The 15,462-nt window shown below is 35.9% G+C and overlaps 1 protein-coding gene across 3 annotated transcripts in view; it reads left to right on the top strand.

Annotated features, from left to right (window-relative positions):
• Nucleotides 1-4,549: 4,549 nt before the first annotated feature.
• APH1B (aph-1 homolog B, gamma-secretase subunit) overlaps nt 4,550-15,462 on the top strand; it is a 40,531-nt gene continuing 29,618 nt past the window's right edge. For 2 of the 3 annotated variants that reach the window (XM_044665366.1, XM_044665365.1), the window contains exons 1-3: nt 4,550-5,231; nt 6,069-6,239; nt 14,171-14,244. In XM_044665366.1, coding sequence (XP_044521301.1) covers nt 5,119-5,231; nt 6,069-6,239; nt 14,171-14,244 — 358 coding nt within the window. In that variant the 5' untranslated portion in view covers nt 4,550-5,118. The remainder of the gene's footprint in view (nt 5,232-6,068; nt 6,240-14,170; nt 14,245-15,462) is intronic. The other variant, XM_044665367.1, reaches the window with a different exon arrangement.

Genomic DNA, 15,462 nt, shown 5'->3' with positions numbered 1-15,462 from the left:
CACTGCTATCACATTTCTTCTCAGTCTTGCTGTTTCCAGTCTCTCATTCCACTTCTTATAACCAAGAAGACTCAGCTTCTTAATGCATAAGTCTGACCATGTCACTACTCTATTTACAAAAACAAAACAAAATAGCTTCTAATTTCACACTAAATAGGCTTCAAACTCCTTTGCTATTCTGGCCTTACAGCTCTCCATAACTTGTTTCCAACTCTTTTACAGCTTTATTTTATACTATTTGACCTCATGTTGTTTGTATTTGAGCCGAACTTGATGATTTGATGTTCAAATCTTGTCCATATAGCACTATAAAACAGAATAGTGTCCTTTCCTCTATCTTCACTTGCTAAAATCCAAGACCAGCTTAAATGCCAACCCCTCCTTAAAGCTATTCTAGATCCTCAATTTCTCTTCCCTCTGAACATAATAAACATTTTAGCCTCCATTATACATTTGTTTTTAAAGTCTGTACCTTTATTTGTACCTTTATCTCCCCTGCTAACTTGTAGGCCAGGTCATTTACCAGCCCCACCATCTTGCATATAATAACTACTCAAATGATTTGAGTCTTTTGAATCATTTGATGATTATGAAATAAAAGAATAAATTATCTTATTTAGAAAGTTAATAGAGGGCAGTGAGTGGCTTGGTGGATAGAAAACCAGACCTAGAGACAAGGTCCTAGGTTCAAATGTGACCTCAGACCTTTCTCAGCTGTGTGACCCTGGGCAACTCACTTAACCCCCTTGCCCTTTTCATTCTTTTGTCTTAGAATCAATTGAAAGTATTGATTCTAGGATGGAAGGTATTCATCTTTTTTAAGTTAATACTTAATAGTGTTAAAAAAAAAAATCAGACAACCTTATTTGACTATTCTTTCCTATTTTTTGTTGTAATAGTAATGGGACCAGGAAAAAAAATTAAAGAATTTCAAATATGATAAACATAGCAACTACTATGTTTATGCTTAGAATTTTAGAGAAAGTAGATATTTAAACTACATGCCCTATGCAATTTAAAATGTTCAGATCATCTGAGCTAGAATAGTATAGTGCACATAGCACAGGATTGGGAATCAGTGTCTAAACCTGGTTTTGCCTCTATGTGACCTTACACAAGTCACCCCATCTCTGGATTTCAGACCCCTTTGCCTGCAAAATGAGAGAGATGAACTTGATGATTTCCAAGGGTCTTCTCAACTTCAATATTCTGTAATCATATGAAATAGCATTTTGATTTATCTAATAAAGCTTGTAAGATCCTATATTGATAAATTGTTCCTGAGATAGTTAAGTAAAACTGCTATCATTTTGTATTTGGTGTTATATGTTTTAAAAATATATATATTTATATGTCTGAATATATTCAGCTTCATGGTAATATTTCTTGGTTTTCTGGCAGTGTATATAGGGAACAAACAAGGAATTAACTTGGCTACTTTCCAAAGAAATTAAATAATAGTTTATCTTTCCTTATGACCTACTTTCTTATTTTGTAGTCATCATATTCCCCTTTCCTCTTGCATTGTACTTTTCAGAAGTCCAGAATTGCTCTGAGTGAAAGACTCAGTTTAATTTCCAAGAGTATTTAATGACAATTTGTCATTCTTTATCTTGTGTTAGTCTGATTTTTTTTAAAGATTTTTTGTACTATCGATACTATGTGTATATATATATATATACATATATATATATGTATATATATATATATATATATATATATATAAAACTACTGAGACCTTTAGGTTAATTCCCATATGATTCAGTTAGCTTTAATCTATTCTATGGCTATAAACTACTCTAAATCCTAACTTTTTAAGATGCTCTCCTTTTTATTAGGGAAACAATAAGAGTCTATGAATCTATGCAAATAAATTAATGAGCATTACTGTGAAGGCAACTGAGAAGTCCAATTTTTAATGTAGTGGTCTCCATTATCAGCTGGCAGCCTTAGTTGGTAGACCTCTGAGATTTCTGTCACCCTAACTCCCAAGTTTCCTCTTCCCTTCCCTTCATCCCAACTTTGTTGAAAATGGGATTCCTAGATGAATCGGTATAGGTTTGTATTGGTGAACCTATGGCACATGTGCTGGCATGTGCCAGAGGGGGAAGTTCCCCTTTCCTTCTCCTCACACCTGAGGACATTTCTCCCATCACCCACCCTCTGCCCAGCAGCCCAATGGGAGCACTTCCTCCCTCCCTTGTCTGGGGTAAGGGACAGCTCACATGTGGCATGAAGGTTGCAGTTTGGGCACTCAGTCTCTAAAAGGTTTGCCATTACTGGTAGAGGTCAATGGCATCTCCTGTCCTTTTCTACATGAGGGCTTCACAGTCATTGTAGCACTTGCTCTTAGCTAGTGATCACTGATGCTTTGGTCAGTAACATTACTTTCAAAAGATGATGGCAAATATTTATACAGCATTAGTGTTTCATCATTTACAAGGAAAAGGATGCTTTCCTTGCAGCAAACTTTGATTTGCACTTACAGTAATCTAATGTACTTATTTGTGTACTTATCTCTTGTGATTCAATTAAGATTCTTAAAGGCATGTCTCTTATTTGTTGTATTCCCAACTTCTAGCACTGTGTTAAAATATAGTTGGCATTTACTGAAGTGAAAGGATGTGAAGCGGGAATATACTCAAATTTTGCCTAGTTCTCTCTCTTGGAAGGTCAAGATAGTAGGAAGATTAAATTCTCCTAATGTGGCTTTTAAAGATCTTGACTGTTCTGGGAGTTAGCTAGATGACTCCGAGAATAGAGCGCTAGGCCTGGAATCAGAAAGACTTGAATTTAAATATGGCCTCAGCCAGTCACTAGTTGTGTAACCCTAAGCAAATCACTTAATCTCTGTGCCTTAATACAGTGGAGAAGGAAACAGCAAACAAATACACTATCTTTGCCAAGAAAACTCCATATGGAGTCAGTAAGAATTATACTCAACTGAATAATAAACAACTTCTAGTACCCTTAAGTCAAGACTTTGTCCTATTTGCCTATAACTTCCCTATTGCCAACTTTTAAGAGAATAAACTAGTTTCTTAGCTTTAAGTGCCATTCGAACATATTTCTTATGCTTTATTGTAATTTTTCAGTGATGCGTACTTTTTTAGAACATGGGCCACGATTTATTTTTTTTTAATCTTTTTTTTTGTTTTAAATATTTTTAAACCCTTAACTTCTGTGTATTAGTTCCTTGGTGGAAGAGTGGTAAGGGTAGGCAATGGGGGTCAAGTGACTTGCCCAAGGTCACACAGCTGGGAAGTGTCTGAGTCCAGATTTGAACCTAGGACCTCCCATCTCTAGGCCTGGCTCTCAATCCACTGAGCTACCCAGCTGCCCCCCATGATTTATTTTTAATAACTACTTCCTTAGTTTACAAAATTACTTTGTTTTCCATTAGTTATGAATGATGAAAGGTGTTGTATTTTTTTTTAATACACTGCCATGTTAGGGGACTGAAATTCTGAGGTTCTGCTTTTGAGTATTCAAAAAGAATCATTTGAATTTACAAAGTGCAAATGCACAGTAATCCTTTAAAAATCTTTGTGTGAGTGGAGGATAATTATTTTACAGATGATGACTCAGAAGACTTTACAAATGTGGACATTTACAATGCTTAATTTTAGAACAAAAAAGAAATATTTGTAAAGCTCTTAGCGGCACAGAGGGCACTTAATAAATGCGTGTTCCTTTCCCACCTCCATCCTCCAATAAAAACAAACACATACACTCAAATTGTGGAAATTGGTTTTCTATACTATGTTTCTCCCATTTTCCTACTGCCTTCCCTCTCAAGTCTTCTTTCAATATTGGCTTGTGCCTTTCCAAAAAATGGGAAACTTTTATAGTTAACATACTGTAGAAAGCTTTTGCTTTAAATAATAGAAGCAGCCCTGGGTTTCTAGTACAACACTTTATATTTTTTGTGTTGGCAAGTGGAAATGAATGGAGTATTGGAATTCCATAAAGATGTAGTTTTAAGTAGTTATAAAAGTACTTTTAAAAAGTAGTTTAAAAACTTCAAACTATCTGAGTCATTGCTTAAATGTATTTAATATTTTTATGTAACTATTCATATGTTTGGGGCAGAGAATTGGAGGCGAAAAGGCATGAATTCCCAAGCATAGCATTACAGTTAAGGCACCAATATACCATAATTTTCAAAGGTATCTCAAAAAAAAAAAGGAAGAAAAGCAGAATAATGACTTACTATATTATGCAAAGTTTGCTGTTTTCTTCAGACCTGCCTGACCCTGCCAAGTCCCTTTATCTGTCTAAGCCCAGTTTCCTCATTTTGCATCCCCCCAAAGGAGGACATTGGTCTGAGGAAGGTGATTCTCAATCTTTGCTGTGTTTTTGTGCATCCCCGTTGGTAGTCTGGGGACGCCTATGGCCCTCTTCTCAGAATATATTTAGGGACATGAAGTAAAATGTACAGGACTAAAGGAAAGCAGTTATATTGAAATAGTTATAAAAAAAATGTTTTTAAACAAGTTCGCCGACTCTAGGATAGGAAAACCAGTTTCTGCATCTCTAAAGCTCTTTATTACCACGGGGACTGTTTCAGAAGCCGGGAGAGTAAAGTTTGTGGCTAACACAAGCACACCGATGTTCTCCCGCGTCCCTTCCCTTAATGCGACAAGTTTGCGTGGGGAGAAGTGGAAAGGTAGTGACGGCTCTGACTCAAGATGACTATTAATAGAGCCCAGAGTGATCTAAGTAAGGGTAGGCAGAGACCACACAGCAGACTTTTCCCGCCGCGCTCCCCTAGGGGTATTTCCCCTCAGGGAGGCCTGGATGCTGTGTAGTGAAGCCGTCTCCGTGGCGTGTGGGGGCGGGGCCAGGGGGCGGGGTTACATGGCGGCCGTGGCGGGGGGAGGGCGCTCTTGTAGCGGGCATTCTCTGGAAGCTCCGCTACCTCTCTGGAGATTGGGGTGAGGGGGGTGCGGTAGGCCGCCCGCTCACCTGGGCTCTGCCAGACACCGCCCCCTCCTCCCCCGCCCCCGCCCCCGCCCCAGTCTCGCGCCGGCCCAGGGCTGGGCAACTCGGCACAACCAGGGCCGCCTCGAGCAGCCGCGCGCCGCCTTCGCCTAGTCTCTGCTGCCCCGGGCCGCCATGACGGCTGCCGTGTTCTTCGGCTGCACCTGCATCGCCTTTGGGCCTGCCCTCGCTCTCTACGTCTTCACCATCGCGTCTGACCCGCTGAGAATCATCTTCCTCATCGCCGGGTGAGGCCGAAGCTGAGGCTGAGGTGGCCCAGCGGGCCCGACCTGACCCAACCCATAGCGAAGCCGTGGCCGGCCTCGCGCCGCTACCCTCAGCGCTCTCTGTCGCAGCGCGGTGCGGGCGGGGGGGCCCGGGCAGCCCGCGGGGCCGGCCCTGCCAGCCTTTGGGGGGAGGGGCAGGAGGGGAGAGCCAAGACCCCACCTCCCTAGGGCCTCCCCGTGAGGCGGGGCCAAGGGCTTCACCTCCTCTGAGGCCTGCCCCCCAAAAGAGGATCGTGGATCCCCGAAAGGGTTACGAGTGTCACAACCCATCCCCCATCCCCGATCCCGGGGATGCCTTTTGCAAACACCCAGTTATCCCATTTCCTGGGATGGTGATAAATCATAATCTCACGGAGGCAGGGTTTGAATGGGGGCGGAAACCATCCTTCAGCAACGCTCTAGAAAGATTCTTCAGCTCCTTTCTTGAATAGATATAGAGTTTTGAAAACTCTCTCGCCCCCTTATTATAAATATATTTTATATGTATATATGGTAGATCAAGAAGGCCATCCTGGAGCACTCACCCCCCCCCCCACCTTTTAGAGTTATTTCCCTTACCCAAGTGACTGTGTGATGTTTATTTTGTAAATTAAAGTTGATTAACATTTTTAAATAATTTTGGAGGTTTAAAGTTTAGAATAAATCTTTTAATGATGGATGTTCTAGAGCATCATTCTAATTTTTAAAAATTTTAAACTCTGGACTTCCCAAGTAGATTAAGGTGGTGTTTTTTTTTTTTTAATGCATTTCATTATTGTGAATTCTTAAACTATATTTGTAAATTTTTAAAATTTTCAGAGCATTCTTCTGGTTGGTGTCTCTGCTGCTCTCCTCCCTCATTTGGTTCATTGCAGTAACCATTAGTTCCACCAAAAATGAATCAGTGCAGAGAGGTTTGCTCATCTTCGGAGTTTTGTGCTCTGTCATTATCCAAGAGGTCTTCCGGTTTGCATATTATAGACTTTTAAAGTAAGTTAATATTTTGTTATGCTTTTTTAAAGGATGATTTTGAGTAGTATGGTAAATTAGATCCTCACGATATTCTTGGGAATTCATACCCTGTCCCCACCAATTTCTTGCTTTAGAGTTGGAGTATTTTTAGCATAAAAATCAAAAAACACCTTTAGTTGATGATCCATAAATTTTTTGGTTTAGAAACTATTTCAAAAGGGCAAAGGGCCTTCTCTGGAGATTGCCTGTTTTATTTTTTCCATTTTCTACACCCATCCCCCTAACCAAAGATTCCAAAGATTTTTTCAAATAATATTGTGACTACTGAATAAATGTCCACCAATAAGAGAATGGAATTTAAAAAAATATTTTGCTTTTATGATTTGCATCCTGGACTTTGGTGTAAATCATTTGGATGACCCTGTGGGAATCTTAGTGGTCTGGAAATCAAACTCATTTAAACTTATGTTTGAATTTATAAGGATAATCTTACTCTTTTCTTTGGGGGGGGCATGAGATTGGCAATTAACTAGCATTTATTAAGCACATACTATAGGCTAGGACATTTGCTTGACGGTAGGGATATATATACAACAAAACAGTCCCTTCAAAAATTATAATGCATGAATTTACCTTTCCTGAAGTAAATTAGTTTTTATTTGGAGAAGCCTTTCCATGAACAGCCTAGAGTTAAGCAGACAAATTCCTGACTGGCTTCTTTAAGGACTCTGATAAGATCTCAATAGTAACTCCATATTTCACATATTATTATTAAATGTTTTTTCTTTCTTTAAAAATTCTTTCAGGACTCAAATCAATACTAGGTTTGGGTTCCAAGGCAGAAGAGTGGTAAGGGCTAGGCAATTGGGATTAAATAATTTGTTTAGGGTCACACAGGTAGGAAGTGTCTGAGGCCAGATTTAAATGTTTTTTCAACAGTGAAACAGTTACTGATAGAAATCAGTAACATTTTACTAATATGCAAAACTCTTGTGGAAAAAAGATTTAAAATTTATCTTTTATGCTTAGTAATATTTTAGAACAGTGAACACATACCTCAGATAGGAATTTGTTTTGAAATGTTTTCTTTTTTTTTTACATTTAAATAATGATTCATATTTTGTTAAAAACAAAGACTTTTGTGGAACTCATTATCACAGACTATGCCACTGTGATTCACATATTAGAAACTGCATTTGTAGTATTACTTTATACTTAAAAATCCCCAAATATGACTTTCCCAGAGTAACAAAGCAAGTTTTCCCTAATCTTAATGATGTCATCAGGCCCTTATCTGTTTGATTTGTTTTCCACCAAAAATGGTTTTTAAGAGTTTTTAAGAGTTCAGGTCAATTAATCTTTTTTAAAAAAAAACCCTTACCTTCCATCTTAAAATCAATACTATGTATTGGTTCCAAGGCAGAAGAGCAATAAGGACTAGGCAATGGGGGTTAAATGACTTGTGTAGGGTCACACAGCTAGGAAGTATCTAAGGCCAGATTTGACCTAGGACCTCCCATCTCTAGGCCTGGCTTTCAATCCACTGTGCTACCAGGCTGCTCCCTCAATTAACATTTTTTAAGTGTTTAGGGCACTACTGAGTACAAGAACATAAATTTTAGGTAAGGCCTTAGCCCTTTCCTCATGGAGTGTTCATGCTAATGCTAGTATGACACATATGAAGAAGTAACTATAAACCACAATGATTGATGAAGAGTACATCAAAGAGCAAAAGTCAAAGTGCTAGAGTTGTCTGGGAGATAGAGAAAATGTCATGAGTTGTTTTTTTAAGGGAAGTTAAGAATTCAACCAACTTTGGGACTGAGGGTCAAAGGCAGGCCATTCCAAATGGAAAATAGCATGCACACATGCATCAAAATAGAAAAGAACAGAACATGAAATGGAGATGAATAGTGCAGTCTGACTAGCCTTAGAAGTACTTGAAGGGAATAGTATGTAGTGTCAGAAAGAGAGGTATCAGACAATTGTAGGACCTTGAAAGCCAGGTAAAAGGGCTTAAATTTTATTTGGTAGGGAATGAAGAGCTATTGAGGAGTTTTCAGCAGTATTGTGACATGTCTAGATTTGTACATAAGGAAGATTAGTCAGGCAATAGTGAGTGTTATTCAGGCAAACTACAGTTGCCTGTTTTTGTTTGACCTACAAGCTAAGAATGATTTTTACATGTTTAAATAAAGTTTTATTGTCTTCAAAAATGTAAAAATTATCCTCAGTTTGTAGGCCCTACAGAAAAAACAGGCAGCAGGTTAAATTTGGCCCTTGAGCAGTGGTTTGCTAGTATGAAGGATTGATTGGAGGGGGAAAAAACTAGAGATAGGAAGACATTTTTGGAGGGTTTTTACAGTAATTTAACTAGGTGGTGATGAGGGTCTGTACTAAGTTGATGTTAAGAGTCACCCTGAAAGAAAAGCAGAAGTTTGGAAGTATAATAAGCAGGACTTGGTAACTGATTGACTCTACTCTTCCCCAGTTCTTGTATATAAAATCTGCTCCAAGATTTTGAATAGGAAACTGCAATGGTGCCACTGACAGAAATAATTCAGTTAATCAACCAGGTATTTATTAAGCCCCTACTGTATGCCAGGTTTTTTGCTAAATCCTGCATATACAAAGAAGCAAAGCTGCCCCTGTCCTCAAAGAGTTTACATTCTAACAGAAGAAACAGTATATACCTATAAATATGAATATAAGTAAAAATACATATAATGAATACAAAATAGTTTTGAGAAAAAATGCACTAGCAGGTCAGGGGTCCATTGAGGTAGAGGTAAGGAAGGCATTACATAGGTATTCTGGACAGCCAATACAGAGACATGGAGATTGGAGAATGGAGCTTCTTGTGTGGAAGACACCAAGTATACCAATATAGCTGGATTATGTAAATGGTTGGAGGGAAAGAGAGTATAATAAGACTGAAAAGGTAGGAAAGGATCAGATTTCAAATAGCTTTAATTACCACATAAAGGAGTTTATATTTGATCCTAGAGGTAAAGGGAGGAGCTGTTGGAGTTAACTGGGTGTGCGAGGGGAGGGTGGCATGGTCAGACCAGAGCTTTAGGAAAAATCCCTTTGGTAGCTTTTGAAGTATAGATTAATGTGACAAGAAGCCTGAGGTTGGAAAACAAGATAGAGACTTCTCTATCTTGCAATATTCCAGGCAAGAGGCAATGAAGGCTTCAGCTACAATAGTGGTTGTGAGAAGAAAGAAAATGTACATGGTAGAGATAAATATGAAAATATTTGGAGCTAATGAGATCTCTAACCTCGTTAGTGAGAAGGACATGGTTCATGAACAACTAAAAGACAAAAGAAGCAGTAGTCAGAGAGGTAGGATAAGAATCAGGAGAAAGTATTGTGAAAAGGTTATTCAGAAATAGAGTGGTCATCAGTACTGTAGAGAGATCAAGGAAGATGAGGATCAAGAAGTCTTTTGATTTAGCAGTTAAAGAGATACTTCATAACTTTGCTACATGAGTTCTGAAGTCAGATTTCAAAGAGTTTAGAAAATAAAAGGAGAAAAAGCAGAGGCACTGAGTAAAGGTGGCTTTTTTTCAAAGAATTGACTGAAAGAGGAGAGATAACGGAAGACAGCAAGGATGGTGGGATATTTTTATTTTTTAAAGGTAAGGAGGAAACAGGCAGATTTTGTAGGCTCCAGGAGGAAACCAATAGTTAGGGGAAGATTGAAGATTGGAAAATGAAGGGATAATAATGGGAGCAATCTGCTGGAGACTATAAATTTCTGGGTATGGGATCATAAGTACACATTATGGGATTGTTTTTAGTGAGGAATAGAGCCACTTCAGAGAGATTAAAAAAAAATAGTTGGGGGAAATAAAGGGTTGGAAGATTAGGAGGGGAGAATAGGGAACTTTTGAAAAGGGCTCTGTTTTTGGTAAAAAAATAAGTTAAAAGATTTCCGATGAATGGTTGGGGGAAGGGACTATGGTGTAAGTATTCTAAGAAGACAAATTAGGAAGTCAATAGATTATTGGCAGAAGGTAAGCTTTGGTAGGAGATGTTTAGTTTGAGGTATTGGATAAGATGTTTTGTAGATAATTGGATATACAAATTCGTCTTGGAAGGCAAATCAGGATAACAGATAAGAGATTTGAGATCTACATAGAAGTGATCATTGAAGGTATAGAAGTAAATGGATTGCCGTAGGAGAGAAGGAAGCAGCCAGGGAATACAGAAAGAGAATAAATTAGAGGTAAAGATTAAGGATAGTATAGTGTTTTAATTTATGTTTTACTAAAGTTGATATTTACTTCCTCAGGATGATAGGTTACTTCTGAATTTGTAGCAGTTCAGTATAGGAAGCAGCCATTTCAAGAATTATTCAATAGCTACTTTATATAATCAGTTGTGCTAGGGAATAAATATAAAGATGAATACCCCAACTTTCATGTACTTTAAATTTTGGTCAGAAGAATACAACACTCACAACTAAAATATCAAATAAAACTTAAGTATATAGAGAATAAAGTGCTTGTTAAATCCTGATAGGAAAAAAAATTTTTGAAGGGGACAAATTTAGGAAGGCTTCTTGAAGGAGGTGAGGGTTTGAACTGGATTAATCAACTGTGTTGGGGTGGATGTGAGAGGAAGAATCTTCTAGGCTTAAGGAACAGCATTAGCAAAAGACTTAAAGTGATTAAACATGGGAGATGTATATGTATATGTATATGTATATGTATATGTATATGTATATGTATATGTATATGTATATGTATATGAACAAGGAATCTACTTTGACTGGAGGAGAATAATTTGAAATAAACCCGGAAAGGTAATCTGGGACCAGATTGTGGTGATCTTTGAATTGCCAAACTAAAAGGTTTTGATTTCATTCAGCAAGATTGAAATGTAAAGAACTTACATTTAATTATTACAAATTAAGAACCAAATAAAAATCTTCATTATGCAGTTTGCTAGAGGCTTTATTCATGAGTCAGATTTTAATATACAATCATTTCACATATTTAAAAAATGAATAATAGTAGCTTCCAGATGATGAGAATTCATTTGACTTGTTGGTCAGAATTGACTATCCTTTGTATTTGATTACTAATTTTGAAATATTTCAATAGAGATGGCCCCAAATAAATAATGGATCTTTATCATAATAAGTCATTTTTGTCATATAATAAACCTTTTGGATTGACAAAATTATTGAATCTCAGCAGTGCTATTGTCATAAGTGGTAAGTGTAGAATAGGAAATCTTAAATTTAAAGAGCAAGAAATTTAAAGAATTTAACAGAAAAAGAATAAAAGCAAAAGATTCCCCCTCTCCCCTAAATACCTTTAAATCAAGTTCCTACACAGTTCTGCATATTTATTTCATTGTCCTCAAAACACAGTAATAATAGTACCATTGGAACTATAAGGACAGATTTAAACAATTTTCCAATATAGTAAGATGGTCAAATTGAAAACATTTATACTTTCAACTTCCTTTTGTTTGTGTCATCAGAAGCATAGAAATGAATCTTCCTTTTTCAGTTCCTATTTTGACCATTATGCGATATTTACAAGATAATGGTTTTTTTCCCTGAGTAAGTTCTTAAGATCTAAGTTTTTTTAAAAAAACTTAGTATTTTTGTCCAGAAGAAAACTTTGAGTATGCAATTTCTGGCAACAGTAATTATTCACATGATATGATTTTTTTAAATGCACTTTATTATATCAGATAGATCCATTGGAATTTGAACAAAGCAAACAGTACTAGTTATATATGTGCATATATGTATTAGAGAATTCATTATTGTTCATATAACATTCAGCCTTTAATAATTATTTTGTTAATATTAGCTAAGAAGTCTTTAATGGCCTTTCTGTGATAGCTAAATATTTCTGCTTAGTTAAGAAAATTGGGTGTTTTCAGTTATCCATGGGCACAGAGAACTCCTGAGAGAAATTTTAGTTCTTTCTCATTCTTTCTACCAAATTTTCTCTTTTTATTATAATAAGAAATCACTCTTTTCCTTTTTGTTGCCATTATAGTTGAATTAATATTAGCTAACATTTGTATAGCACTTAACTTTGTGCCAGGCACTGTGCTAAGTACTTTTACAAATCTCATATTTATCTTACAATAACCTTGGAAAGTAGATGCTATTATCTTCCCCATTTTACAGATAAGGAAACTGAGGTAAAAAGATTAAGTGACTTACCCAGATTCCTATAGCTAGCATGTCTCTGAGGCTGAATTTGAACTTAAGTCTTCCTGACTCCAGGCCCAGTGTTCTATCTACTGTACCACCTAGTTATTAGAATAAAATTCTCTATTCTAAGTTAATGGTAACAATGTTTGAAATAATATAATAAACAGACCCTATAACTCTTTGAATGTAAATATAACAACTTCATAGGCTTTGAGATTTGGATCTGAAAGGGACCTTAGAGTTTATCCACTCGTGCCTGTAATTGAAAGGTATATTGCTAAAAACACGTGTGGAGAGATGTTCTTCTCTAACCTCAAGATCTAATATGTGCCTTACTAGTCTTAAACAAGCAGGAAAATTAGCAGCAGCACTAAGATTATATCTTTACTCTTTTTCATCCTATTCTCATTGAATATATCATGGTAACTTGGGAAATACTCCTTACATTCATCAAGAGGAACCTACCCCTGTGGTGGAGATCTAATCCCAAAAATTAGTTATTGCCTATACTTTCTAATATGTACTAATTTAGGATACATTTAAAGAAGAAATGTATACTTTTTGCAACAAGTGACCTCAAATTTTGAGCCTCAAAAGATTCATTATTTCATCTCTGAAGTTTTTTCAACAATTCAACACTCAACCTTTACATTTATTCATAGATAGTCTTCATGAATGATTGTGGCCCAAAATACTTTAGTATCCCTTATATCGATGAAATCACAGGTTCCATTTTTTAAAATAGTGAATATAATGGCAATTTCTTTGTTTCAAAGGCTGCTAAAATTAGAGACCATTGTTACGATTACTCATTTTTATTATACTTAATGAATGTTACGTGAGCAAATAGTTACAACTAGCCAACCCAACCCATTTCTGAACGAGAATTCTCCACTAGTCTTAGATATATAACTTTCTTAAAGTACCTTAAGTTCAGCTTACCTTTCTTGGCTATTGTATCACACTGTTCACCCATTGAGGCTCCTGTCCACTAAAACATAGATCTTTTCTAAATGAATAGTTATGTAGCCATGTATTTGTAAAGTTGTTTATGTCATTCAATTATTCAACAAGCATTAAATGCCAGGCACTGTACTAGGCTCTGAAGATAAAAACACAAAAGCGACAATCTAGGCCCTCAAGAAACTTACATTTTGTTGAAATTCAAAAACTTTTATTGTGCTGAATAGAAAAGAAGCTTAAGATTTTCTGCAAATTGAGGAGACAAGACATGCTTTTGTATAGTTATACTAGATAATATTCAGATAGGGAAAAGACCAGTTTTTACTACAGTAGACTATAAAGACTTGTTAGAAGAGATATAGTCCCATTAGCTGGGTTTTGATGGATATAGAACTAGAATAGGCAAAATGTAAAGGGGAACACATTCTAGTGAAAGTTATACAACCTAAATAAAAGTGATGGATGTCAAAGACTTTGGTACATCTTTGGGAAGCAATGGGATATAGATAGCATAGGAGGTTGGCCTGAATTCAAATTTAGACTGAAATCTATTTTTTGAATTAATCCCTGATTGATAGCTTCTTTTCTTGTGCCTTAATATGTTGTAAAACATAAAAGAAAGAACTATAGTTAATTGAGTAATCTCTAATTAAGTGATGTGTTTACTGTATATCCAGTTAAATATGTTTAAAATACTCCTAAAACACATAGATTCATTAACCTGAATTTGAAATATCTTTAAGATTTTTCTAATGTTTTCATTAAAAATTTTTAATTATACATGTTTATATTTCAGAAAAGCAAATAAGGGTTTGATGACTATCAGCCAAGAGGAGACAGCACCCATTTCTATAAGACAGCTGGCCTATGGTAAGTTAGAATTCAGACTTATAAATGTATAATTTTATTTTATTTAAAAAAAATCTTAACTGATATCTTTTGGTTTTATATAATTTATATTTCCCAACTTTCTCCCTCCATTCTCCCTTTCCCAGACAACATTCCCTTATAACAAATGATAAAAAAGGAGGGGGAGAATAACTAGTTCCATAAAACTTATATGAAAAGTTTGGCAACATATTGTATAGTTGGAAAATCTTGAACCCCTGGAACTGCATTGCCCAAAATTCCTTTCTGTATTACAATTCCTTTTGCCTTTCATATATGTGTGTCGTTATGAAGTCTATATATAGTTTGGGTTCGCTCTTCCATGTGAATTGAATGGTGAACGTTCCCTGTGTTCGCTAGCTCTCTAGTTAAAGATTAATAAATCTTTATAAATATTATGCTTTGGAGATATTGAATATTAATTTTAAAATCTACAATATGCAGTGTTCCACATCCATGGTTCCTAACTTCTACAAATAAGTCAGGGGAAGTGCATTTTCATATCTCTTTTTTGGGACCAAACTTAGTCACTATAATTTTATACTATTCCTTTTCAACTCTGTTCTTTTAATTTCTATTGTTATATCATTATGCATATTGTTTTTCTGGTTCTATTTACTTCACCATGAATCTCTTTATATAAGTTTTGCCATACTTCTCTGTTATTTATTTTGTGCATCCTTTCTTATAGCAGAGTAATATTCCATTAGATTCATATTTAGCCTTTCTCCATTTGATAGATACTTATTTTGTTTCCAGTTCTTTGATTCTTTAGAAAGTTCATGCAATAAATATATAACTTATCATATCTATATTATGTATAATGTGTATTGAGGCCTTTCTTGGCATACTGACCTGCCAGTGAAATTTCTGAGTCAAAGAGTATGAATATTTTCATTACTTTATTTGTATAATTCCAATAGCAAGCATATAATTTTTAAAAGTACACTCAATAACTAGAATAAAAGGCATGCTTGAATACAAATAGCAACTAAAAGCTTTATATTCTTTTTTAATCTTTATGATTACCGATACATAGGTATAATTGTCATTTCATATAAACCTTTCCATATTTTTATATAATCCTTTTGGTTGTCATTCTTTATGGCAATAAATATTCCTTTACCTAATAGTACCAGAGACTTGACCAAATGACCTGTTAAACAAACAGAGACCTGTTAAAATTTGATGGTTTGATAT

This window comes from Gracilinanus agilis, chromosome 2 (genome assembly GCF_016433145.1).
Source record: "Gracilinanus agilis isolate LMUSP501 chromosome 2, AgileGrace, whole genome shotgun sequence".
Taxonomy (NCBI): Eukaryota; Metazoa; Chordata; class Mammalia; order Didelphimorphia; family Didelphidae; genus Gracilinanus; species Gracilinanus agilis.
The sequence above is the reverse complement of the archived record's forward strand: the minus strand, read 5'-3'. Positions and strand labels throughout refer to the sequence as shown.